The following is a 25,588-nucleotide window of genomic DNA, read 5'->3' as shown; positions in this document are numbered from 1 at the left end:
CCACCGGCCATCACAGACACGACTACCACCACCTCAGCGACAGTGGCAGCGACTTTTCTTTCTGTCTGTCGATCTCTCTCTCCTCGGTGACGCCCGCCAGTCGCAGCGCGCAGCGTGGACGAGATCGAGACGTCTCGAAGAGGGTCGACCATCGTCTCCATCACAAACACCATTTCCACCTTGAGCGCGTGGGCGTGGATGTGTCTCTCGGCAGGGCGCAAAGCCGAAACTCGTATCCTGATTCTCGAACGTCTTTTTTTGGCATGTCACATCTGCCGCCAAACCCGCCTGAAAGTGAGTAGTAGTGAGTCGCTGTCTGTCTCGTCTGGCCGCTGCCCGCATTCTGCCATCTCTATCGAGCCTCCATTCCTCTCTGTTGCCTGCTCCCCTCACACCCGACTCCGAGGGCTGCCAAGATCTTCAATCCGATCATTCCTCCGGCATTTCGCATTGGAATTCTTGCTGTTCCACGCGCGCCGCAGGCTTTGCTGATTGCCTCGTTTGTTGTCTGCTGTTTTTCCAGGCCAATACCTACCCCTCCCACTCTTTGTCCCTCCTCGTCTCGCCACCGACGCCATCTCCCCTCACCGCTCACACACCAGCAACCCTCTCACCTGTGGCCACCGGCACAACAGAGAATGGAGGGTAAGGAGGGCAGGTTGCGGGGGAATAGTAGGGAATCGAGGCTGTCACGCCGGCAGAAGCTGGTGCTGGCTGCCGTGGCCGCCGTGTTGATCATCGTCCTGATTGTCGGCCTCGGCCTCGGTCTCGGTCTCAAGAACCGGGGCGGCGGCGGAGGAGACGACGATTCACTACCACCGGCTCCTCAACCCACCGCCATCTGGCAGCCCAAGGTCAACACGTCATGGCAGATCATCCTCAACGCGAAGCTCGACATTGACCCCAACAACCCTGTTGTCGAACCCGATGTCGACGTGTACGACATTGACATGTTCATGCACCAAAACTCGCGCGCCGTGTCGAGTCTGCACAAGCTCAACAAGAAGGTCATCTGCTACTTCAGCGCCGGGTCCTACGAGAAGAACCGTCCTGACTCGTCCAAGTTCCCCGAGGAGGACATCGGCCTTGTCCTGGACGGGTGGCCGGACGAGAGATGGCTCAACATCAGCAGCCCGGCGATCAGGGAGATCATGGTCGGCCGCATCGAAATCGCCAGCAGGATGGGCTGCGACGCTGTCGATCCTGACAATGTCGATGGGTACCAGAACGAGAACGGGATGGACCTGACACCGGAGGATTCCGTCTCCTTCATGACCTTCCTCGCCGACGAGGCTCACAAGCGCAACATGGCCATCGGCCTCAAGAACGCCGGCGACATTGTCAAGACGATGCTGCCGCGGATGCAGTTTGCCGTCAACGAGGAGTGCGCCGAGTTCAACGACTGCAGGACCTTCTCTCAGTTTGTCGACGCGGGCAAGCCCGTGTTCCACATTGAGTACCCCGAAGGAGCTCCGTTCAACACCAACGCCGAGCAAAAGCAGGCGTACTGCAACGCCCCGGGAGCGAATGGGTTCAGCACCATTCTCAAGGGGATGAACCTCAATTTTGGGGCTGAGTACTGCGATGGAAGGCAGGTGAGGACAAAGGTGCTGCGGCGGTTTTCCTCTGGCTGATAATTACGATTGCGTTGAAGATCATCATCTCTCTTTGCTTTCTTGTTTTACTTTGCCGCACACACACACACACACACACATACACACACACCAGAGCCACGCACACCATCATCGTCCCTGGGGTGCCGCGTCCCTCCTCCCCGCTTTTTGCATCATTTCACATCATGTCTCCACCTTGGCTTTTTTTTGTGGTGCGGACATTTTTTTATTTTCTTTTGTTTTCTTAGATCAAAAGAGCTGCAATAGACCATTTCTCCCCACCACTACACATCACCACACACCACCACCTCTATTTTTTCCCCACCTTATCATTTACCCCGACTCCAACTCCCGCACGCGAATACAACCTCACCTCTCTCTACCTTATCTCACCAAATTAATATAAACTTTTTATTTTTTTGACTTATTTATTTTTCTTCCCCGTCAAAATGGGCACTAAAATGACCAAACTCTCCTCCCCCTCCCAAAACAACAACAAAGCCCTCATCCTCCTCCCCCTCTACATCTACCCCTCCCCCGACGCCTGGACCCCCCTGCTGCTCGCCGCAAACCGGCACCCCACCCTCCAGTTCCTCGTCGTCGTCAACCCGTCCAATGGCCCCGGGGAGGGCGACAGGCCGGACGAGAACTACGTCCGGGTGCTTCAACAGCTGAGGGATGTGGAAAATGTAAAGTTGGTGGGGTATGTCTACTGCAGCTATGGGAAGAGGGAGCAGGGAGAGATGAGGAGGGATGTAGAGAGGTATAAAGTTTGGGGGTGTGAGAAGAGGGGTTGCGTAAGTCCACAAACATACCAAAAAAAAACACAGTGCGGGGGGTGGTACACACTGGCTAATGATAATGAAAATAGGGCGTGGATATCAAGGGGATTTTCTTTGACGAGGCGCCTGCTGATGGGGGCCATGTGGGGTATATGGCTGAGGCCGCGGGGGAGGTGAGGAGTGCGCTTGGGGAAGAGGCGGTGGTGGTGTATAACCCGGGAGTTTTTCCTGATCAGGGGTATTGGGGAAAGGGGGATTACGTGGTTGTTTTTGAGAATGTAGCCAGGGAGTGGTGGGGGGGTTATGTGAGGGAGAATGTGAAGAAGTTACCAAAAGAGTTGAGGGAGAGGAGTGTGGTTATTGCGCATAGTTGTCAGGGAGACGAAAAAGAGAGGATATTGGCGGATGTGAGGAGGGAGCGGTGGGGGGCGCACTTTTTGACGGAGGAGGGGGGGTATGAGAGTTGGGATGGGGGTTGGGGGGGGTATGTGGGTGAGGCGGATGAGGAGTGGGATGGGGAGGAAGAGGGGGGGTGTTGTTGATGATAGAGAGAGATGGTTAGGTTGGGTTGGGTGGGCGATGATAGACCGGGGACAGGTGGAATATTCAGCGTCATCTATATTTTAGACAAAAGGGCTAGTTTCGTTTCGTTAACTTGTAGAAACCCCATCTTTTATGTCCACATGGCAACTTTTGGCGACAATTTCCCGCTAGTTCTAGGCTTGAGTCTCATTGTAATGATGGACCACATGGCCCTTGTTATGACGTTTTAGGGCTTGAGTCTATTGTCATGCATCCAACCTTTGTTGTAAACAAGCGAGAGCTGTAAGGTTCTAGACTTGAACTAACTGCCTGCTTCATTCTGTCTTTTTGCTGCAAGGCGAGGCAAACAATAAGCTTTCATGCAGTCATTCGAAACCCTCCATGCATTGTATTCTGTCGTTCTAGAACCCATCTAAGGTATCCATCATGAAGCATCTATCCACCCGATGGTTGCGAAGCCATATTGGATTCCTGCATCGACGACACACCTAACCCATCTGCAGCAAAGCCTAGACCTTGACGTCTTTTGATAACTGGGGCTTTTTGCTGCAAAGTTACAATCAATCCATTCCTTGCCGCCTCACTACCAGGTAAGGTTCTAAGGCAGAGATTCTAGACCTTGCACGGCCATCAATCGTGATTGGACGCCACGTTTTTCTCAGGAGATGCTACGATTGGTGATGGGGGAAGTGTACTGCGACTTTTGACTTCAGCTGGTGTGTGTTGGTGAGGGATTATTGAGATCTAGAATTCCTCACTGCTGGGCAAGCAAAAAAAAAAAGGGAAGTTTTCATGATGAGGGCTTGGAGGCGAAGTTTACCTGGTCCATCCAAGCTAGGGCCGCGCACTTCGTGTTGGTGATGATGGCTTGTAGCTCAACCCCCCCGTATGTTCCTTGTTTTGTGATACTGTGATGCAAAGTTTGTATTCCACCACATGGTTTCGAATTGCGTGTTCCCTTTACGGTGTTAGTCTGGTGGTGTGGTTGAACAAGGACGAAAACACACACACAGCACACGCGCCCCGCGCACAAACTCGATGCGGCGGGGATGGAAGTGGACAAGAACCTGTTTCTCGGGACGGGGTTGTGGTGTCTGTGTTTGTGTTTTTGGTTACTATTGGTTGTGTATCTTGCTAGCAGGTAGCTAGGTAGGTAGAAAGTGTTCTGTTTTGCAACACTCCAGAGGATTGACGACCACCAAGTTCACCGCTGTCATCTTTGCACACACAAACATAAGGCTCGAACGCAATGAGGTCATCTTCAAGATGGTGGTGTCATGGCTCATGCGTGTGATGGGTATATAGTTCGGTCCCAGGGAATGTGTTGTCACCTTTCTCTCCCGGTACCAGGTAAAGCAGCTGAGAGCACTTCGGCAACCAAGCCTCCATTGATCTTCTCCGTACATGTCTTTTGTGTCTGGTGACCGGATAATTTTGGGAGCTGAGTTGCCTGCTTTCCTCATCACATCTTTCGCAGCTTGCATCTACAGGTACCTACGTACAACATGTAGCTCTCAGGTCTGTACAATAAAGTATGCATGCATTCTGCAAGAGGGCTGGCTGGGGTGTGGGATGCAATCTACTCTTCGTATTTCACATCTGCTGTGTGTGTGTGTGTGTGTGTATGCGTTGTTCGTTACCGGCCCTTTTTCAGCCAATCCTGTTGTTACGCTGTTGTTACCGGCCTCGAGGTTGTGTAATCACGGGCCCCTTTTCGACGTTGATGATGACTGGACGAGGTGAATGGTCTGACCTGAGAGCGAGGAAAAACTGTTTCCGTGAATCACGACAACTGAAGAAAACAAAAAGTGAGATGTGAGAGGTGGGGAACTCTCCCCGAAGGATTCTGCTACAAGTGGAAAGATCTTTGTGTGATGACCAATTTTTTGTTGACGTGGTCAACAGTTGCTCCATAGGGCAGACGTCACCACCACCGATTGGCATCGGGTCCTGGCCTGCCCGGCTGTCGAGATGCCGAGGTTCTCATGAGGTGGTTTCGGGAAACTCGGTGAAGTGGTGATTATGATGGGCGAACAAGCATTCGAGTGGCTTTTTGGTTTACGAGGTGCAATGCATGAGCTGGGGGCAAACCTGCTTTAAACCTGGAAGGCTGAAGTGCTGGAGCTTCAATAGCGCCATGTGTGTTGGTGAATTTGGAGACATGTCGATCATGAGGTTTATTTTGGGGTAAGGTGTGCGGAGGTGGAGGCCGGCGAGTGGAGGTGAGGTGGTGAGGTTGGATGGCCATCAGATCGCCGTAGTTCCCGTTCCCACGGCCGAATGCGCCCCCCATGTTCGCCTCATTGTTTTTCTCCACAATCTCTGTTCCTGGATAAATGCAAGGGAAATGTGACGAGTCACTTCTGTACCCCCTGGCTCATTCACACCCCTTTAATTGCAAGAGAGGGGTGCCGCGCGGTTCATCCACGATTTTGCTTTCTGTGGTTGGAGGGTCCGAGGACCAGGGAGAGAGGAAGCGACAGGACAGGGGACAGGGGACAGGGGGCAGGGGGAGCTTCAGGGGGGGTTGGATATTCGGGTCGGTGGGTGGATGCGGTGGGCTACCTTACACCAGGAAGGAGGAGGGGGGGGGTGGGATGTGCCGCAAGAAGAAAACGTTGGCGTGATTCCATTTTGACGTACCATCGAAAACGGAGTTCCGCTGTACTACGCCCGACGTTCGATTACACAGGGTGATGGGTTGATTCTCGGAAACTTTGGGCTCCCAGCCTGAGCTTTGTCTTACCTCAGCCATAAACACTCAAAAGTTCTCGTCATTGATGTGTCAATCGGTCTCAGTCCAGTAGAAATGGGAGGGGCAGCGCGGCAGCGGAAGAGTGGGAACATGTCCTCTGTGCCTTGTGCCTGGCGTCGTGCCTGGACTGTTCCGTCAGCCGCCTCTGGCGCAGAAGCTCGCGTCAGAACTCAGAAAAGTAAAAAAAAAAAAATAGAAAAAAAAAAAAAGGTGGTGTTGTAGGGCGGGAGCAGCCACCACCGTCCACGGCGTTAACTAGTCGCCACGTCAAAAAGCAGAGCTGAGGGCGAAGGCGGGGCTAGAACTTGGGAGCTTACTCTGATGTGCTTGGATATATTGATCCCCTCATAGCCAAGATTTCTTGAGCAGCAGAATTTGCGCGTCCAAAACCACACCACCATCTCATCTCATCGCCCCAAGTGCTGCTGCTACCTCGGCCTGATTCGCTCGCTTGCCCAGCATGAAGCTCTCATTGGTTGCTGTTGCAGTTGCTGCTGCCTTCTCGTCGACGGTGCTGGCTCACTCGAGCTCACCGGCCGACGTGAACATGCTGGAGATGCGAGCTGCCAAGGGCAAAGGCAAGCACAACAAGCACGAACACCCCAAGCATGACTTTCGTCTGGCTTGTGTTTGCGAGCCCGACCGGTGTCCGACGTTTCTGCAGGGCAAGTCGGTGAGTTTGCTCTCTTACATCTACACTGTTCTGCCGGCAGCGTCAGAGTCGTAGTATGGTATCCATGCTGACTTATCTCGATTTTGATATTACCGTAGCTGTGCGAGTGCAAGGCAGCCCACCTCGAGGGATGCTACTTGAAATCGCAGAGAGGATGCCCAAAGCCCTCGGCTAACGTAAGTTTTTTTTTTTCTTTCTTTCTCTCTTCGTTGTGTTGACGTGGCCGGTCGCGTGCCTCCGTCAGGGTCTCGTTCGCTCAATCTATCCAAAGTATTCTGCGCAGAAATCGAACAGTTGCTGACGATCATGGCCTTGAACAGAAGTGTTGAATGCAGGAGGATCGCTTGGCATGTGAAGCTAGCGGCCTAGGGCTGCAGGGGTCGAGGGAGGAAGTTGAAGGGGGAAAATATTTCAACAGAGGAAATGTAATTGGTTAAAAAAGTTGGAGAGTGTGTTCCCCGGTGCCGTTTGTGCCGAGGCCAGCCGTGTTCGCATGTAGCAATTGACAGCAATTAATCTCTATTTCTTGGGGGACGCGCAACCAGGAAGCTTCAATATAAGCTTCCCCAACACTACCGGGCACATTTCTTCAAGAAATACAAGCTCTTGACAAGAAAATGACAAGAAGGGACAAGCCCTGGGCGAGATCCACACGCAAGAGAGTCCAAGACAACGCCAAGGTGTCGTATATGGTGTAGAAAAGACATGGGACGGGAGCACGGGAGTTGAACAATTGCATTGTTTATTTCAGTTTCCTTTATTGCTTTGCTAAGTAGGTATAATGTGTATCCTTATTCCATAGCCTAATGTACTGTAAAAATGACAAAAGAAAACAAAAGACAGTCGCAGCCGTTTTTAGGAAACCTAGGAAATCCCAATGCAAATCCCTTTCCCTGCTTAGACAGAAAATGAACTGAAACAGAAAATGTGTGTGTCTGTGTGTGTGTTTGTGCCCTTTTCAGGTGTGTGTGAGGTGAGGTGTGTCAGTTGAGGTTGCCCTGGGTCTGCCAGGTGGCAGAGGGCAGAGATGTGTGTGCCGCGTCCCACTCACTCAGCTGTCGACCCTTGTCCGCGACTCCAAAACACCGCAACGTCAAACGACCACCTTGACCGACCCTCCATCAAACAGATCAATCAAATCAATCAATCAATCAATCAATCGCCAATTTTACCCATTAGCATTATTACCCCATCGAAGAAAGAAAAAAATACCGACATCCACCCGATCCCGAAACGAAACCACATCCTCGAAGGGAATCAGTCGCTTGGCTTGGCTTTGGCTTGGCTTGCTTTGGCCTGACAGGACGGGATGGACATCATCACACCTTGACTGACTGCTGCTGCTGCTGCTGCTGCAGCCCCAAGGTCCTCTCGACAAAGTTCCACAGATCTGATGCGCACTGGGCGACGCTCTCCCGCGGTGACCACCCCAGCTCCTTGCTGGCTCGCTCGGTAGACGCCACGCAGACGCCAACGTCTCCTGGTCTTCGTCCGGCCCAGTCCAGTGAGACAGTCCTTTTCGATGCGGCCTCGAGGCTCCGGACTGCTTCGAGCACAGTGGTGCCCGTGCCGCTCCCGAGATTGAAGGCGCGGAACCCTGTCCCCCCGCGATCGCCGTTCCACCCGAGCGCCGAGATGTGGCCCCGCGCCACGTCCAGGACGTGAATGTAGTCTCGAACCGCCGTGCCGTCCCGCGTCGCCCAGTCTGTGCCGAATACGTTTAGCCTTTCCCTCTGCCCCGTCAGCACCTGTGTCAGCACGGGGTACAGGTTGGTCGCCTCCCCCCGCGGGTTCTCCCCCAGCAGTCCCGACGGGTCGCAGCCAACGGGGTTGAAGTAGCGCAGTGCCACGATGCGCCAGGCCGGGTTCGCGGCCGCCACATCTGCAAGAATAGCTTCGCTGAAGTACTTTGTCCGCGCGTAGGGGCACGACAGGCCCACCGCCGACGGCTGCGTCACGATGCGCTCGCCCGTCGACTCGTCGACTCGCTCCTCGGCGTGGTGGATCAGGTCCGACTCCCGCAGCGGCTCGCCCGTGTTGGCCTTGGACCCGTACACGGTCGCCGAGCTGCTAAAGATAAAGTTGTGGATGTTGTACTTGTCGAGCTGCTGGAGCAGCGATACGAGCCCGCAGACGTTGTTCTGGTAGTACTGCAACGGCCGCCGTATCGACTCCTCGACCGACTTGTAAGCCGCAAAGTGGATCACCCCCTCGATGCGGGACTGGTACGTCATGCGCTGCCTGCCGCTGCCGTCGATCGACATGACAAGGTCCGTGTAGCTCTCGATGAGGAACCGCATCGATCGGCTGCGATAGTCGAGACGGTGGAAGTGGATCAAGGGCATCCTCCTGCCATTGGCTTTGCAGTGCTTGGCCGTCAAGGTCTTGATGCTGTCCAGGATGGTCTGGTAGCTGTTGCTGAGGTTGTCGACAATGATGACTGCAAGACGGCACGGTTAGCATGAGACGGCAAAAAAGGTGGGGGGAGAGAACAATACCATTGTGCCCCTCTCTTAGGAGCTCCAACACGGTGTGTGATCCGATATACCCAAGACCCCCGATGACGAGGGTGAACTTGGGGCTGCCAGCTTCTTGTTCACGACCACCAAGTGGTGATGGGGAACGATCAATGTCGAAGCCATCCTCAGATAAGTCGGGACTAGTGAGCGGCGAGCTCGCGGCGGGTGAATCCGACGGCGAGGAAGAGCTCACCGAGTCTGCGTAGTGGTCGTTGTCCATGTCGTCAAGTCCGCTGGGAGGTTGAACAGGTAGGTTGTCGATGGAATCCCCGGGCCACATGCTTGCTGCTTCTAGTTGTGTGTGTGTGTGTGTGTATGGTATATATGGGAGGCTTGATAGGGCTAACGAAACATGCAAGGACAGAATAGGGATGTCAGGCTTGGTATTTAAAAACACGGTACCGGGGCTGCCGTGACTGCGGAAGAAAGCTCACTGATGAGACATATGAATCACGGCAAAGGGAAAAATTAGGCCGGCTTTATCAGCCTGACTCTGCCAGCCAGCAACAAGGTACTATTCTGGGCAGTGGAGTCCTCGCTTTGCTCCATGTGTCCCGGTACTCCGGGAGCCCTACTTCCACGGCACCATGCACGACCACTGCGGCAATGGTTCAAATGGAAGCATTGGCCGCAACCGGATGGGCAAGACCTTCTGCCAGACTGTCCAGAACTGTCCAGGGGGGACCCAGGAGGGGGGTGGAAGGTTCCTGAGGCCCGGGTCGGGCTTACCGCCTTGGGGTCTCGACTTCATCCCACTCAGTTTCGTTTCACTGGCCACAACACGACGGAACACAAAACACAGGGCTCCGCAGAAAGAGACAATCACATCAACTACTCAGCCTATTCACGAAAGCAACTCCACGGCCGGAATTCTTTCCAATTCGGGCTGACGTCTTTTGCTCCTCAGCTCCACAAGGGCCGGGAGCACCCGACAAATATGCCCTGATTGCCATGCGGTGCGGGATGGGACTGGACTGGACTGGACTGGACTCGAACTCGAGATACACAGGCACACCATCAGGAACAGCAAGCTCCTTTCAGCACAGCTCACATCCTGCCTGTGCTGTGCGGCGTGGCTTTGCCCTCTGCGATTGTGCCCTTTGTGAGCCATTTAGGCTATTGACTGCTATGGAAGAAGCCGGGGCCCCGCTGTGGAAAAGAATAAACAATGCATCAAAGGACGGGATTCAGGAACAAAAGGTGGAAGAGAGGCTCTTCTTAGGCAGAGCCTTCCGTGCCGGGTGCGTAGCTTCTTGGCTGACCTAACCGTGACATCCGTTTAAAGGAAAACTCTTACGACTTTTCTCAAGCTAAGCGAGTTGGCGCTGACGGCCTTGGACACAGTTCACCGAAAACAAAACTGTACACACAGTAGATGGTGATATTCTCGCCCGCCTGCCCTGTTGGGCACGACGGAATCCTTGGCGAATACTCCGTATTGCTTCTCTTTTTTTTCTTTTTTTTCTCTCTCCTTCTCAGGCTTGTCCCACTTGAGCGTTGCGGCTGACGGCAGTCACGTCATTGGAAGTGGTACTGGGATGATTCCGGTAACGTGCTCGGACAAGACTTGATCTGACAAGCTCTGTGGTACCAGCACAGCGTTCCCTCACAGACATGACAACCTGACATGGCGCCAAAACGCCATCCAACCCACGCCCAAAACCAGACCAGATGGTTTGCCGATGGGCGAGGACTCAGTCGAGGTCTGGTCATCAGGGCGAGACTTTGTGAGTTGAGGTTGGGGAAATATTGGGGATGTGATGGACGGTCCTTGCATTGCATAATTGTCCAGACTGGACTATGAGGTTGGATGGTTGGATGTACCTTTGTATCGTATCCGTACCTGTTTTTCTTTGACCTCGAGGGAGCTTGGCAAAGAATAAGGCGATTCGCCTCGCCCAATTCGATTCGAGCATTTCGGAATTTGTCCCGACCTGGGGAAAATCTTGCAGGACGCCCAAAAGCCAACACGAGAAAATTTCTTTCTTCTTTTTCTTTTCCTTCCAACGAACGAACTCGACGGCCGCGTGGAGAAACAAGTGGTTGACAGTCACAGACAAGGCTCGACGTTGGCCGGGCGGGGTTACATACGGCGAGTACTGTACAGGAGAGAAGCTGCATCTCGTCTCGTCTGGAGCTGCAATGTCACTCGAAAACGGAAGACAGGAACGCCAACAAGTCACCAAGTCAACAATCAGAGCAACCTTGGGCTTGGCAACCACGCCACAAGAAGTGATCTCCGTGGGGCTTCGATCTCGCCGTGCGTTAGCGCGTATATGGCGGAGAGCGGCCTATCAGCTTGACCCCTTGCTCCCCGATCAGCTTTTGATGACAGGCCGGCAACTGAGGTGCCGATCCTTGCCCAGGTTCCGGAATATTCTTATTGTGGGAGCACAAAGCCCCGGTAAGCGCCCAAGCGCCTCCCCCCCGATACTGTCACACACACACAGCTCCAGCTCCCATCGACTCTTCTCTCATGGACGGGAGACTCACAGACGTTCCACGCAGGGAGCCGTACCGTTAACCGACAACCGAGCGCGCGCAATCTCCCATCTCACCCATTCTCATCGTATTTGCTTTCTTTTCTAAAAAAGCCATCAGCCGCTCCGATGCCAACGTCGGCGCCATTTGTCGTACACTGCCGGCCGTTTTTGCTATGACAATTCGGGCCTAAAGGATTATGGGGAACCTGGAAGTGTTGTTAGTGCGCAGCAGCTAGCTTACCAGTGCTTACCTAGCGGGAAAGCTAGCATATGCCCAAGCAAGGCAGGCTGAACTAGCTGACAGCGAGCGTTGGTTGTCCACGTTGGATCTTGGCCCTACCAGAAACGAAGCTCACCGACACCACGTTCACAAAGAACTGTCCACACCTGGACTGGACAAAACAATAGGGCCGTGGGGGCGAAACCTCGACAGATGCATATTATGTTATTTGCCTATTATCCCCTTGTTCCCTTTGTTCCCCTTTGGGAACATCCGTTGTATTTGCGTCCCATCGACAAAACCAACACCATACATTAGCGAACGGCAAACGTGGGCACAGCGGAGCTTGGCCTCGGCCAGCTCACACAAGACACACAAAGAAGGAGGGAGAGCAAAAAAGGCACACCAGACAATTTCATTCGGAGCCCGTATTTTTATTTTTTATTTTCTCTGACGTTGTACCAAGTCAAACTGTGCAACTTCAAACCCTCACCGTGTATCCACGTGGACATGCGCTAAAAGGGTTGCAGATCTAGCTCCGTACCCGTACCACTCTCTGCGTTATTTTGGGATGCGACTCAGTCTGAGTCGACTCTCCCTGAAGTTGACCGGCGAACAGACCCGCTGTTACATTGCAAGGGGCAAGAGAGATATGTATGTTCGGTGGGGTAGGGTAAGGTAGGTAGGTAGTGTAGGTAGGTGGGTGGTTGTGTGGTTTGTGTGCTGTGGTGGTCCCCGAGCGAGGACGGACACAACCAAGCCCCCCCCTCCTCGCTTTTTTTCTCCCTTTCCCTCCTTGGGACCTGGACTCGGACGCCGAACTCGAGGTTTGCATTTGCCGCAAAACTGTGGGATATCGGATTTGGGCACCAAGAAAACCAAGAACCTTGCTGAGACAGCTTTCTCTTTGGCACAGCTGCTGTCTTTCAGTAGTGAGGGCGCCACACCCGCATCCCGCAAGCTTTGCCTTAACCAAGCAGATGTTACATCACATTTTGTGTCTCAGCCTCTTTTCGAAACCGGAAGTCGTCCAAGAGAACAACAACATGTCCGGGATGGATAACGGACTGCTTCTTCTTTCTGACGAGTCTTTGGCGCCTGGCCATTCGGTGGCCGCCACCGTGGTGTGTGACCACAATGAACGGCCGGGGTGTCCGGCAGCCCTAGTTCAGCCAGGAGGCTTTTTTTTCTCTTCCTTTGACTCTTTCGGCTGGGGGAAAAAAGAAGGCTTGGGTCTCCCTCGGATGTTGTGGCTGGATAGATACCCATCCCGGGTCCATGCGAGGCGAGACGAACAAGCTCATCAAGCTCATCTTGGAGCCAAGTAACCAAGCAGAAAGAGGGCCAAGAATTTGCCGTGGGTGGGTTTCGTTGTCATTCGTCAAACAAACAAATGGGGATCTGCTCACACTGATCACCACATCCCCTTCCCTTAATATCCATTTTTTTATCTCCTCTCGTGGCTTGTCTAGACCCCTTGGCCCCTCCCCCCATTGTCGGCCAACCCCATCTTATCTCTTCACCGTCATCTTGTCTTTCGTTTCTGCAGGATCGTCGTCGTCTTCATTCTCGTGGGCCACCTTGTTTCTGGCATTGGGGAATGTTCTACTTTCGTTTTCTTGAACATCGTCGCCTGCGTCGTCTCCAGTGATAGGCAACAAAGTGTGTGGTGGGTTTGATGAGGTTGAGGTAAATTTATACCTTGGCGTCGTCGACAATCAACACATAGTACGAGAAACACACGCACACAGGGGTCAGGTTCGGCAACAATCTCGTCGTCGATTGTTCTGGATATCCCGTCGGAAAGGGCGGTTATTGTTCTCTTGGGGGGGAATGTGGAATAGGAGGAAATAATACTGGTGTGTACACATGATCCATCCTACCCTCTGTCATGCAGGTGTGAGAGCACCGCACCAGCAACCAGCACCGAGACTATCTTGCCTTGCCTTGCTTTCAGCATCCCACCGTTCCCTATCATCGTGTGTGTCATTTTACCTAGTCTAACTATTCATTCATGACTTAGTAATCCCTAATCATCTGTTAGCGTCGTCGGTGTGTGTGTGTGTGCGTGTGTGTGTGTGTGCGTGTGCGGGATACCTACCCATCTCCAAGTACGCACCCGCATCGTCACTAGTGCTAGTTTTTTTCTTGTTACTTTCTCTTTCTGCTTGTCACACCCTCCCGCCATATCGCCATCATGGCCTCATTCTTTCAGTTACCGACGTCGGGTGACCCGGTGGTCAAGGAATGCAACCCGGACGGGAACCTCACCGACCAACGCCAGGTCTACTGCAACAAGGTGATACCGTCCGAGGACCGGCTCAAGACGCCGCTGCAGGTGTTCACGCTGGTGTATGGGGCCGTGTGTCTGGGGCTGCCGGTGCTGTACTTTGTGATCAAGCAGTTGGTGGTGTTGGGGAGGAGTTGGAGTCGTCGACGGAGCGGGACAGAGAGGTATGTCTGCCTCCATCGCCACCTTGGTTTTGATATCAAGCTAACATGCCCTAATAGGAACATACCCCCATCAATACCGGGAAGTAAAACCAAGAACAAGTCGAGGTCGTTGACGTCCCTCCCGTCGACGAGCACTACGGAAGCGAAGCTGCTGTCGTCGGTTCAGCATCTTCACTTTCTCGGCGAGGGCGAGGGTGAGGACACTGCTGTCATCTTGGCGGATGGTGGTGGTGGTTTGGGGAGTGAGAATGAGCACCCCTCTCATCACGCTTACATTGTCCCCCTGAGATCACTGGGTTCGACATCCTCTCCCATCAGGACAAACCCCCCCAGGATAGGACTTGGCAACTCGCATGATAAACCTGTGATTCTCGGCTCTGTCGCCCTGCAGCACATCACAAGAGCTACCCTCCCCAACTGGGTCCGGTACCTGACCAAGCTGATCAAAGATGACTTTTCCGCCTCCGGGGTCGTCATCTCCCTCTCCTCCCCTTCTACCACCACCTCCGACAACAACCAAGACGTAGTCATCCTCCACGACCTCCTGACCCGCCTCCAAGAAATCGACATCCCCACCCTCATCACCCTCCCCCACGACTTGGCAGACTCCCAACCCCTCTCCCACGTCGACCTGTCACTCGTGGCCGGTCTGATCATCCAAAACGCGTGTATCCTCCCCAACGGAACAAGACGTGACTTCTTCCGGAGCTACCCTCTCCGCAGCCTCATGTCCCGCGTTCTTGGGGAGAGGTCCGACCGGCCCTGGTTTTTCGTCGGGTTTTGGGATCGTTGGGATGTCAGGCCCAGCCCGGCGGTGGTGGTGAGGGGGGAGAAACTGGCCAGGCATTTTGAGGGGGTGTTGGCCCATGGCCCCAACGGGGGAGAAATGGGGAGGAGTGTGAGCGGGTTTGAGGTTTTGAGGAAGCCGGAGACGACGGACTTGCAAAAGGTGTGGATGGGGCAGGGGAAGGGGGTTTATTTTGGAGAAGGGGCAGAAGAGGTGGCGGGGTTGGATTTGGAGGAGATGAAAGATTTTTTGCCGGAGATAGAGGTGTTGTTAAAGGGGGTGGAGGTTGGGGAGGGGGATGACGACAAGGTGGGGGAGGTGGACAGGCATCGGTTGTCGCTGCTTTCCTCTACGGCTGGGAGGGGTGGTGCTGGGCGCGAATATGAGATGCCGGGTTCGTTGGTGGGGTTTTGGGACGGGACGGGGGCGGGGGAGGAGGTATCGTGTTTGGGGTGTGTGCCGCTTCATGTTGATGCTACTGCTGAGCATTACGAGGCGGTGCTGGCTACGCAGGAGCACCTGAGGGAGTTGGAGATGTTGGAGGTGGTGGATGAGGTGGTTATCAACAAGATTGTTGAGCAGCTCAGGGCTTTTCAGGAGAGTTCCGCCGAGCCGTACTTGGTCAATGCGCTTTATGAGGGGTTGAAGCAGCAAAAGGTTGTTGTTTACAAGGGGCTCGCGACGGGGTTTAGTATCCCGGACAATGCGGCCGAGTTTTGGGGGGTGAGCAGCGAGTTTTTGGTCGAGGGGGAGGAGAAGGTGGGGGTGAGGTTGTACATCTCGCGGAGGTGTCCCTGGGATGTCAGCACCATCCTTCACACCTGGTTTGCCCACCACGGATTGACCCGTATCGAGCGGTTCGAAGAGGAGCTGAGGTTGGAGAAGGCGTTGGATCCCACCTCGACGGCAGAGGCACCCCTGAGCATCAGGACAGCCATCCAGGGCTCGACCCCAGCCGAAGCCCTCAGCCTGCTGCAGCGACTCCAAACCAGCAAAGTCGAGCACGCCTTCAAGCGGCCCATCCAGGACGACTGCCGGGTTCTCCTCCTCGACGAGACCTCCGTCGCCTCGTGGAACGACGCCCACTCCCGCAAGTATCAAGAGGGGACCATCACCATGGAGCAGCTCCTGCGAAACCGCCTCTCCCACTTTGCCCGCTTGGGCGCGAAAAGACTTCCCTCCCTTGGCAACCTCCTCAAATTGCACGAGCTGATGGAAAACTTGGTCGACCACTGCCTCTTCGTCGGCGACATTGAACCCCTCAACACGATCAACTCGGCCCTCACCCTCGCCTACGACCCCCTGGACTGCCTCCACGACAGCAAGCACGTCGACCCCAACGCCGAGTTTGTCATCCTCCTCTTTCTCTGCGCGCTGCGAAAGTCGGCGCTGGAAGACGTCTACATTGAAGCGACGGACCACTGCCCCGTCTTTTCCCAGCCCGACCAGGCCGCCGTCTTCTCCGAGCTCTGGGTCCTCGGGTCGCAGTGTGAGCTCTACTTTGGCATGCCGCCGCGTGCTTTGGGTCGGATCATCTACGCCCGTCACCGGGAGTTCCTCGCGGCTGACCCGCCGCCGCCGTTGACCAAGGAGCAGAAGGGGTTGATGACGGTGTATGCCAAGCCGGAGCCGTCCACCGGGATCAGGAAGATTGACCCTGAGGGGCCGGCGAGGCAGGGGTTTAGTGTGTTCAAGGCCGTGCAGGGGATGAGGAGGGCGACGTCCGAGTTTGGGGCCTTGTCGATTTTTTGCCTGCCGGCCATGTTGGACATTGTGCTGCTGACGTTTTTGGGGAGGGGGTTGTTCATGACGGCGTACATGGGGGAGAAGTATTTGTCGGCGGCGTGTTATGCCTTGTTGATCAGCTTGTTGCTTTCGGCGGGGGTGACGGGTTGGGTGGGGAGTGTGGGAAATTACTACCTCTACAATGTGAGTTTTTTTTTTGTTGCTGCTTGTGATGATTGAGTGGCTGACATATGAGGTGTAGTATGCCTACAACAACATGGTCTTCTTCCACGTTCAGCGTCTTGCTGGCGGGTTTGCGTTGACCTTGCTGGTGGGTGTTGTCGGGACGGTGATTCACATTGTCAAGGTCGGGGTCGCGCCGGCATTTACGTATTTTGCGTACCTTGTGCTGATCTCGACGTATCTGAACGTGCTGGGAATCATGGCCACCATGCACCAGCACGGCACCCCCCTCACGTCCGGCCGCACCGTCCTCTGGCGCACCCTCCCCCTCCTCTTCATCTCCCCCATCGTGTCGACCTACTTCAACGGCCACGACCTCGAAATCTACCTCTCGGTCGGCTTCGGCTTCTTGATCATCCTCCTGATCCAATACCGCAGCCTCTGCCACGAGTGGATCAACTGGCTCGACAACGTGCCCAAGTTTACCGAGAAGGACATTCTGACTTGGTACACGACCCGGCTGGAGAAGCAACAATCATCCGGCAATCAGAGCAGCAGCAGCACCTCGTCGGTGTCTGACTCCCTCTCGGAAAACCCAGACGACTTCAAGAAGCTCGCCCTGCAGGCCTTTCGCGAGATAATCACCCAAGGCAGCACCAACTTTGGCCACCTCAAGAACACGGTTATCACGCCTGACCCTCTGATCAGAAGGGTAGTCAAAGGCCTGCCCTACATCCTCTGGCTCATGAAGAAGGACGCCACCGAGGATAACCAACCGGCCGAGATGTTTTCTGTCGCCTGGTTCTCGCAGCTTTCCCAGGCTCTGAAGCGCCAGCAGCAGATGGCGCAGGGGTTGAAGGAGCACAGCATCTTCATGCTGTTTCGGTACGGCAAGCTGGATATCGGGCATAATGTGGGCTTGTTTCTGATTTGTCTGATGGATCGGTGGGTGAGCATCGCGATGGCGGCCAACTCGGCGCCGATTGACTACTTTACCACGTTTACGTCGAGGTACGCGATTTGCTTCGCGATCCTGTACTTTTGCGCGAGCGTGATGATGCTGGATAGCATGTTGAGGGAGTACTGGAAGGCAAAGTATGATTTGAGCGACGAAAGGCTGGGGAGCTTGGGGGAGGCGGAGGGCGTGAGTGGGGAGTGGGAGAGGTGAGTACCTTATCTGCCGTGCTCCGGGAGTGAGAAAGAGTGGGAAACTGACCATGAGATCACAGAAAGCGGAGAGGGCTTTATTTCTCCGCGCTGTTTCGGCTGGTGCGGAGACTGATGCTCATCATGGGTACCGGGACGATGCTTGTTTGGACCCTCGTCGACGATGCGCAGATGCTCGAACTGTACTACATTTACCTGTTGGGCTATTCAGGCGTGATTCTGTTTCAGGTACGTTTCCCCATAGGCGGGACAAGTGTGCAACAACATCCCGAGACCTCGTCTTTTTGTGCATCGTTTAACCGGCTGGGGTGTGTATATATAGTTCAACCGCTGCTTCACCACGGATCCCTCGTCTCACTTGGCGGCTATTCTCGTCTCTGCCATCTTTGGCTTCATCACTGGGTGCATGCTCCACGCTGTCTTTCATGGCAACGGCTTGTTCTTCACCGACGCCATCGCGCTCAACGTTGCCTCGCTTACGGCGGCAGCGACGACGACCATTTGGGCCGTGTATGACTTTGGCAGACCCAAGTTCAAGGATGGCGAGGGTCGAGTTGACGAGGCTGACACGTTGGTTCAGCCTCGCCTGGGCGCACCCCCCGCCACGTCGGAGAAGACCCACTGGAGGGACCTGCCTGGTACTCCCATCTTCACGCAAGCTACCGCTGGGTTGCCCGAGAGAGTCTTTGCCTTCTTGCGGTCGAGTCTTGACCGGCCCTCGGCGAACTTTGACAAGGCTCCTTGGGCTAGGCAACTGCTTGAGACGACGGTGCAGCTGTGGCAGGACAAGCAGATCCAGGTCAACATGTGCTCTCGCTCGGCGTTTATTGAGGGCGGGTTCGAAGATGCTGTGTCCATCGGCAAGCAGGTTGGTGAGATCCACTACATCGATGTCGCTGGCCTTGGGGAGATGGACTTGGGCAATGAGGCGTGGGAGTTGTTGGCTGCTCAAATCATCGCCGAGGCTACCCTGCATCACATTGCTCGCGCCTCCCTTGGCTTGACTGCCGACCAGGCCATCCAGGCTGAGCATATCCTGTTTGGCACCGAGTCCTTATCCAAGCGAATCGAGCTTCAGCTTGCTGGCGATGATTACACTAGTCTCCTCATCGTCAAGGAGACGACCCAGCGCATGCTGATGAAGCACCTCTGCTTTGGCGTCGAGATCGACTCTGAGTGGGAGCTCCTGCCACCTGCTGTTCGTGCTTCCATGTTCCAGCGCATGATGGGCGCGGAGCTCTCACCTTCCAACGGTCTTTTGGAATGGCTCAATGAGAGGGGTCTCGACATCTCCTCCGTCAACTTCCAAGTGGAGCTCTGCAACCTCATCTTGAGCAAGACTGAAGAGGTCTTGGGTACTCGCACTCCGCCCAACTATGGCAATGACATCCTCGCCGGCCCTGGCTCAGGCAAGACCAGACAGCCCACTCCCTTCTTTGCCCGCATCATCAATCTCCCCGTCACGCTGGCAAAATGGGTTGGTATCATCTCCGGAGGTGGTTCCCACCTTGAGCGAGAACTCTGGTACAACCTGCGGCACTACCCCTGGATGCGCACACCTCTGATGTACCTTATCACGCTCATCTGGAGAGGATGCCGCTGGGTCAAGAACGCCATCACATCTCTGCTGCTCATCTACCGCCATGCCGCCCTGGTCAACATCTCCCGCCTCGCCAAGAAGGGTGTCTCCAGAACCCTGGTCAAGGACCGCATCACCGCCGAGCTTCGCCGCAAGGTCGTGACTGGTTTTGCGTCCCGACCTGGTGAGAACTCGATGACGTTGGAGGTGTTTGAAGGCGCGCTCAAGACCAAGCCGGGAGAGGAACACAAGCCGCTTGCCACTGCCATCTACGACAACGCCTCTCGTCTCATCACCCGGCGCGATATCTCCAAGAGTGGTGACACTGTCACCACCTACACGTATGGCGACAGCACCAAGTCGCGGTACCCCAGCTGCAAGGTCGTTTCCGACCAGAAGCACACCAAGCAGTGCTTCTACGACAAGAAGGGACGCGTCACCCACGGCACCATGGCCTACGACGGGATCGAGTACTCGTTCCAGTACTTTTACAAGTCCAGCCCCAAAGGCAACCACGAAATCCTCAAAGCCGAATTCAAGCCGGCCACCGCCAACCACCACCACCACCACAACAACGACAACTCGTCCTCCGACAGCATGGCCGTCTTTTGGGGCACGCCCCTCCGCGAAGACCTCTCCTCGGAGAAGCTGAACTGGGTTCCTTCGGACCGCGTCTGCCGCGTCGTCAGGACCATCGCTGGGAAGAAGTACGTCACCACAAGCGACTACCAACACCGTCGCGACCCCGTCATGATGACGGTGCTGCTCTCGGAACAAGGGGACAACGCCAAAGCAGCAGCAGCAGCAGCGGCAGCCGCAGCCGTCACCAAGCCCCCCGTCGTCTTCCAGCACGAGGAGATCTTCCTCCAACGACCCAACGACCACTACTTTGAGAACGACGACCTGCTGATCCACCACCGGGTCGACCACGTCCGGCGGATGGCGCGCTTCTGCGGGCACAGCATGTCGTGGATCTCGGTCCTGAACCCGGCCGCGTGGCTTTACAGACGGCAAAAGACCATCTACCGGCCCGTGCCGACGTGGTGGTTGAGAACCGAGCTCTGGGACCACTGGCGCAAGGGCGGCGGGGTTCTGGACGCGATCGCGGCCTGCTGGATGGACGAGCTCATCCTCCGGGAGGAGCCCCTGCTCAAGAAGTACTGGAGCGCGAGAAACGCTGGTCAGCTCGACAAGGCAAAGGCTGCGCTGGACGGGGCGATTGAGCAGATTGTCAGCGCGATCGAGATTGAGAAGGACGTCTCGGAGGTTTGTCTGCTGCCGATCAAGTACTCGGATTTGTATGCTATGGGGTTGGGGAGGGATGCGAACCAGCTCACGATGAGGCCGGGCGATTGCTTTAGGGACACGCACGAGAGGATATCGGTTATTTTTAATGACATAGGGTGCTGGCCGGATTCCCCCGGGGGGGTGAGCAATTGCAGGAGGGATTTGGTGAATGGGCACAGCACGATCCGGAATCATGTGTTGGCCGAGTCAGCGAATGAGTATGGGATCCCGAGGTTTCAGGTGGAGAAGAGCGTGCAGAGCTTGAAGATGTTGCCGCTGTGGGGGCTGGACGGGAGGACGCCGAATCATGGGGTTATTGACAATCTGCTTGAGTCGGAGGTGGACGCCAAGATTGCTGTGACGGATACATATCGGGACATTGCCGGCACGTTTGTCCCTTTGATCAAACTTTTTGTCAAGGGGGCGAGGTCGAGGCATATTCCCAAGCAGGATATGATCCACTACAGCAACGCCATGCTGGGCATCTTTGAGTTCTTTGAGCACAAGGACTACAACAAGGCGTGGAAGTCAAGGGAGGTGGCGTCTGCGTGGGTGGAGGCTTGGTTGACAGAGTACGACGACGACAACATTGTTGATCCGAGCTCCTACTTTGAAGTTGAGAAGCCGTCCATGACCGACTTTCGCGCGACGCTCGAGATCTTCTGCTCGTACTTTTTCATCTTTTCGGTCCAGACCCCCGAGGACTGCCCCAAGGTCTTCCAGTCGACACATCACGGCATCAGCAGCCTGTTCGGCATGCTGCTCAAGTACAAGCGGGGGGCCACCTTTGGTATCTGGGACCACGCCATCCTCTGGAGAGAGTGCTGCCTCAACATCTCCCCCGCCCAGTCCACCCTCCCGCTTCCCGTCCAGTCCATGCTCCTGTCCGGCATCGGCCTCGCCATGAAGCTGGCCTACTTCCACGCCGACGTCGTCCTGCCTTGCACGCCCGTCTTCAACCCCATCTGGGAGCAAGACCTCGGCACCGACGGCAACCGGCTATCGCACAAAAAGACGTTTGCCCGCAAGATCGACCCCATCGTCAACGGCGTCAGCAACATGGACGCTTTCAAGCCGGTCGAGCAGGTCGGCACCGACACCCCCACCGTGGTGATGCTGTCAAACGTCCAGTTCATCAAGGACATCAAGACGGCCATCCTGGCCGCCGACGTCATCGTCAACAAGTACGGGTTTACCGAGTACAAGCTTTTGGTCTACGGGGCGAGAGACAGGGAGCCGGGGTACGACATTGACATGTGCCGGCTGATCGAGTCGTGCGGCCTGACGAACCACGTCACCCTCAAGGGGTTCGGCAAGCCGGACCAGGCGCTGAAGGACGCGTGGCTGTTTATGAACTCGTCGCTTTCGGAGGGGCTGCCGCTTGCCATCGCCGAGGCTGCCCTGGCGGGTGTCCCCATTGTGGCGACGGCTGTCGGCGCGACTGCTTTGGTGCTCACAAACCCAGATGACCCGTCCGTGAGGTACGGCGAGGTTGTCCCGCCTAATGATCCGACTGCTTTGGCCAGGGCGCAGATTGCCATGTTGGCCATGTCTGGTCCCTGGGCCAAGTTCGCGGGTGATGTTGACAAGCGGGGCTCGGTGCCGCCTCATTTGCTCATGCCGGATAACTTGACGACTACAGATGTCAAGTGGCTTACCAAGCGGATGTATGATAAGGCCGAGGACCGGAGGAAGCTGGGGTTGCTCGGGAGGCAGATGGTGCTTAGGGGGTTTCATGGGAAGAGGTACCTTAGGGAGCATGAGCAGATGTATTGGATTCAGTGGCATTTGGCCGGGATGAGGAAGGACAAGGCGCTGTTTGACGCCAGGAGAGTTGGGTGGAAGGGGGAGTTGTGGTTGAAGAAGGGGGAGAAGAAGGATAGCTTGAAAGCGAATAACCAGGGGGGGTTGCAGAGGAAGAAGAGTGCGAGGTGGCAGGAGTTTACCAGTGGGAGGACGCCGTATAGGGGGAAGAGATTGAGCAAGGCACCCAGTAAGCAGCGGGAGGAAAAGGTGGTGGTGACTAGGGTGCAGGAGTTGGTGTAAAGATTTTGGGTTTTGAAGTTGTGTATATGCCCTGAGAATGATGGAAAAGCCAAAAAAAAAAAAAAAAAAAAAAGAAATAGAAATGTTGTCTATATGGGTTGGACGTAATGTTTGTTGGGTTGGAGGAAAAGTTATTATCATGCCTTGGATTCTTCCCTTTGTTCATGGTGTGCTTTTGTTAATGATTGAATGGCTTATATAGATTTATGGCCTTAACTTGTAGTCGCTAGTTTGTTAATAATATTCCATCAATTGAAGATACCCCCCGCCACCTGGTACATGAACGCGAGGTTCGACTGCAGGTTCATCCTCCTTCCATCTCCGTCTCGGTGAGAATCCAAGACCCAAATCCTGCTCCCTGACATCCTTGAAACTCCCATCATCCCTCTCTGTCCTGGTCATCCCTCTGTCGTGATTCCTCCCCGCGGACTGCGAGCGGCCGACAACTTCCAAAACCTTGGCCGTTCAAGCCTCATTCATTGTGTCAGCAAATACCACCTTGGGTCAGGGATTCGACACTGAACCACGGATCTGGGATGACGGGGCGTGGGATATATACCTCGCGCGGTCTCAACTCACTCACCCCCACGCTTTCTCTCCCCCCATCATCACAAGGACCCGACATCTCGGACTCTTTTGCTTCTGGAAGGTTTTGACAAATCAAAAATCGGGAACACAACATCGTTGTCTGAGGCTCAAGTGACTGGTTTACTGATGTATGCGACGTCAGCCTGCGCCACCAAGTGTTGGGGTGATGAACCAGAGTTCAGGCTGAGCTCACTGTTACACGTGGATTTAGGCCGGTCTGGTTATAGAGGAAGTGGATGATGTTTCAAGGCTTGACTGGTTGGTTCCTGTGATTTGGGGACGTAACGTTGTCCTGGAAAAGCTTGTTTCCTGATCTCGTGTGCTCAGTATGAGGGCGTAGTTTGGTTTGTGGCACCTGAAGAGTGTCATTCCAGAGAGCCCTAGAGACCGGGCAGTTATGTCCGCCAACATGCCCGGGGAAATGGTTAGAAGATTCTCAACTAGGTGATGTTGATATTTACTTACCTGTCTCATCGTGGATGGTGCAATAAGGAATGTACCTAGGATATGATGCTATTCTTTCGACAGTATTCTCATTTCTTGCTGGAAGTTTTTGGAATCGTTGGACATTTATCCACAGTTTCGTCAAGCTCCTACCTGCTTAGAGCAGCTATTCGTCACCCATGATGATGACCTACTGCTCGGACTCGTTGAACCATCAATATCCACTGTTCTAAGATCTCGTCCACGGATGGTTTCGGTCTGTCGGTGTGAGACAGACAGTTGATGAAGTGTTCAGATGTCTGGCTCTCATCCCATCTTCAAAGCTGACGAGACTAGTCTACACTTTCGTGATCAGATGAGCTGTCATTCCGGATACTAACGGCCAAAAGGAACCCTTCCAAATTTTGGATGACGCCATTCTCACGACGGGACCTCCGGATTGCTTGACTGATGGAGCGTGGGCCGAGCATCAGCCATGCTCACCGAGATTTTGCAGTGCTGCTCATCGATATTCTATGGCTTTCACATTTCTGACAATCACGATTCATGTAAGCTGGGACTTGTCAGGTTCGGCATGACACTCGGACTGTGATGCTTGTTACAGATCATGTGAAGCGTACGAGTAAAGCGGGCAGGCTTCGAATGCCGCTGATATTGTGGTGATCTTTCTGTTTGGAACCCCGCGGGTCTCGAGCATAAGTAGGAGCACAACCCTCGGCCCTGGAGGAATTGTTTCACTCACACTCACACTCACACTCACACTCAAAACCCAAGACTAGTTCCACTTACTCAAGTCCTCAAGATGAAGTTCCTCGGTATCACCACTCTTCTTCTCCCCGCCACCGCACTGGCTCAAGGTGTCGTGTTCACACGCCAAATCATTGCCACTGGCGATGGGTGCAACTCGGCCACCATCCGCCCTGTCTTCAGTGCCGACAACAGGTCCGTGGAGGTCACACTTGACCGCTTCTTCGCCCAGCTCCCCATCCCCCGCGAGACCTTCTGCTCTCTCGACTTCCGCGTAACGCACCCCGTCGGCCGTAGCACCGTCAACGCTGTCGCCACGCTCATAGGCGATGTCTCGTTGCCAGAGGCGGGTGTTTCCGCCTTTGTGCAGCGCAACTACGTGATCTCCCCCACCACCGTGGGACGTCCCACTGGCGAGACCGACCCTCCCGCGCTCGAGTTTGTCGGACCTACCGCTGTTGGCTTCAACGAGGTGGACCGGTTCACCTACAGCCAGAGCTTCACCGCCACCCAGGACCGCACCGTCAGCATCAAGCTCAATGACGCCCGGCTTCGCCTTCAGCAGTCTACCGGGGATGAGGGGTTTATCCGCCAGTCCGTGTTCATCCTTGACATTCACGATCAGTCTTCGTCTTGAGGAAGTAGGTTGTTGTTGATGGTTTGATGTTTCGGGGGGAGGGTTTGCAGTGGAAGAGGATGGGCACCGTATGGAAACAAAGTTCTTTGGCTTAGATTTTCTTACTTTTCTTACTTTCATTTACGCTCTTTATATATCTTATGTTTCGATCAACAGACCTCGTAGTCTTCTTACAATAAACCCCTTGCAAGGAAACTGTACCTGGTTGCGTCAGCGATTATCTCTGTTTTCCAAAAGAAGCATGGTTGGTCAGAAATTCATCGATCCGGGAGGATTCTGGCATCCTCGAATTAGCAATTTTCCGACATTTAGGAGGCGGACGATGCATTCGAAGCATTCCACAACCTCCGAGACCT

At 54.7% G+C, this 25,588-nt stretch overlaps 9 protein-coding genes across 9 annotated transcripts; 6 read left to right on the top strand and 3 right to left on the bottom strand.

Annotated features, from left to right (window-relative positions):
• Positions 1–638: 638 nt before the first annotated feature.
• QC763_402220 (uncharacterized protein) lies at positions 639–1,634 on the top strand (the record flags this gene model as incomplete). Its single annotated transcript, XM_062911854.1, has 1 exon — positions 639–1,634. One exon carries the CDS (start codon positions 639–641, stop codon positions 1,632–1,634), a length of 996 nt encoding a protein of 331 aa, XP_062765459.1.
• Positions 1,635–2,062: 428 nt separating this feature from the next.
• Positions 2,063–2,937, top strand: QC763_402219 (uncharacterized protein; the record flags this gene model as incomplete). Its single annotated transcript, XM_062911853.1, has 2 exons — positions 2,063–2,410; positions 2,485–2,937. The coding sequence occupies 2 exons, from the start codon at positions 2,063–2,065 to the stop codon at positions 2,935–2,937; spliced, it is 801 nt and encodes a 266-aa protein (XP_062765458.1).
• A 1,507-nt stretch (positions 2,938–4,444) lies between these two features.
• QC763_0063010 (uncharacterized protein) lies at positions 4,445–6,094 on the bottom strand (the record flags this gene model as incomplete). The annotated part of the gene is made up of 2 exons (XM_062905881.1): positions 4,445–5,815; positions 6,011–6,094. The coding sequence occupies 2 exons, from the start codon at positions 6,092–6,094 to the stop codon at positions 5,681–5,683; spliced, it is 219 nt and encodes a 72-aa protein (XP_062765457.1). The 3' UTR covers positions 4,445–5,680.
• On the top strand, positions 5,706–6,947 carry QC763_402215 (uncharacterized protein). Its single transcript, XM_062911852.1, has 3 exons — positions 5,706–6,366; positions 6,465–6,542; positions 6,687–6,947. The coding sequence occupies exons 1-3, from the start codon at positions 6,154–6,156 to the stop codon at positions 6,693–6,695; spliced, it is 300 nt and encodes a 99-aa protein (XP_062765456.1). The 5' UTR covers positions 5,706–6,153; the 3' UTR covers positions 6,696–6,947.
• Positions 6,948–7,451: 504 nt separating this feature from the next.
• On the top strand, positions 7,452–10,621 carry QC763_0062980 (uncharacterized protein; the record flags this gene model as incomplete). The annotated part of the gene is made up of 2 exons (XM_062905880.1): positions 7,452–10,126; positions 10,498–10,621. Exons 1-2 carry the CDS (start codon positions 9,837–9,839, stop codon positions 10,619–10,621), a joined length of 414 nt encoding a protein of 137 aa, XP_062765454.1. The 5' UTR covers positions 7,452–9,836.
• Positions 7,686–9,379, bottom strand: QC763_402210 (uncharacterized protein; the record flags this gene model as incomplete). The annotated part of the gene is made up of 2 exons (XM_062911851.1): positions 8,865–9,379; positions 7,686–8,806 (listed from the first exon to the last, which is right to left on the bottom strand). The coding sequence occupies exons 1-2, from the start codon at positions 9,163–9,165 to the stop codon at positions 7,686–7,688; spliced, it is 1,422 nt and encodes a 473-aa protein (XP_062765455.1). The 5' UTR covers positions 9,166–9,379.
• A 3,164-nt stretch (positions 10,622–13,785) lies between the features above and the next one.
• On the top strand, positions 13,786–23,077 carry QC763_402190 (uncharacterized protein; the record flags this gene model as incomplete). Its single annotated transcript, XM_062911850.1, is given in 6 exon segments — positions 13,786–14,042; positions 14,100–16,758; positions 16,817–17,901; positions 17,967–18,132; positions 18,227–20,291; positions 20,304–23,077. The coding sequence occupies 6 exon segments, from the start codon at positions 13,786–13,788 to the stop codon at positions 22,814–22,816; spliced, it is 8,745 nt and encodes a 2,914-aa protein (XP_062765453.1). The 3' UTR covers positions 22,817–23,077.
• Positions 23,078–24,090: 1,013 nt separating this feature from the next.
• On the bottom strand, positions 24,091–25,475 carry QC763_0062950 (uncharacterized protein). Its single transcript, XM_062905878.1, has 2 exons — positions 24,638–25,475; positions 24,091–24,568 (listed from the first exon to the last, which is right to left on the bottom strand). Exons 1-2 carry the CDS (start codon positions 25,350–25,352, stop codon positions 24,447–24,449), a joined length of 837 nt encoding a protein of 278 aa, XP_062765451.1. The 5' UTR covers positions 25,353–25,475; the 3' UTR covers positions 24,091–24,446.
• Positions 24,651–25,232, top strand: QC763_0062960 (uncharacterized protein; the record flags this gene model as incomplete). Its single annotated transcript, XM_062905879.1, has 1 exon — positions 24,651–25,232. One exon carries the CDS (start codon positions 24,651–24,653, stop codon positions 25,230–25,232), a length of 582 nt encoding a protein of 193 aa, XP_062765452.1.
• Positions 25,476–25,588: the final 113 nt, after the last annotated feature.

The sequence above is a fragment of the Podospora pseudopauciseta genome, chromosome 4 (genome assembly GCF_035222475.1).
Source record: "Podospora pseudopauciseta strain CBS 411.78 chromosome 4, whole genome shotgun sequence".
NCBI lineage: Eukaryota > Fungi > Ascomycota > Sordariomycetes > Sordariales > Podosporaceae > Podospora > Podospora pseudopauciseta.
The sequence above is the reverse complement of the archived record's forward strand: the minus strand, read 5'-3'. Positions and strand labels throughout refer to the sequence as shown.

What these genes read in the sequence shown, in the direction of transcription:
- QC763_402215 (XM_062911852.1), top strand. Translation starts at nt 6,154, where the DNA reads ATGAAGCTCTCATTGGTTGCTGTTGCAGTTGCTGCTGCCTTCTCGTCG. An exon ending in CGTTTCTGCAGGGCAAGTCG is followed by an intron (nt 6,367 to 6,464) that starts GTGAGTTTGCTC and finishes ATATTACCGTAG; the next exon opens with CTGTGCGAGTGCAAGGCAGC.
- QC763_0062950 (XM_062905878.1), bottom strand. Translation starts at nt 25,352, where the DNA reads ATGAAAGTAAGAAAAGTAAGAAAATCTAAGCCAAAGAACTTTGTTTCC. An exon ending in ACTTCATCTTGAGGACTTGA is followed by an intron (nt 24,569 to 24,637) that starts GTAAGTGGAACT and finishes CAATTCCTCCAG; the next exon opens with GGCCGAGGGTTGTGCTCCTA.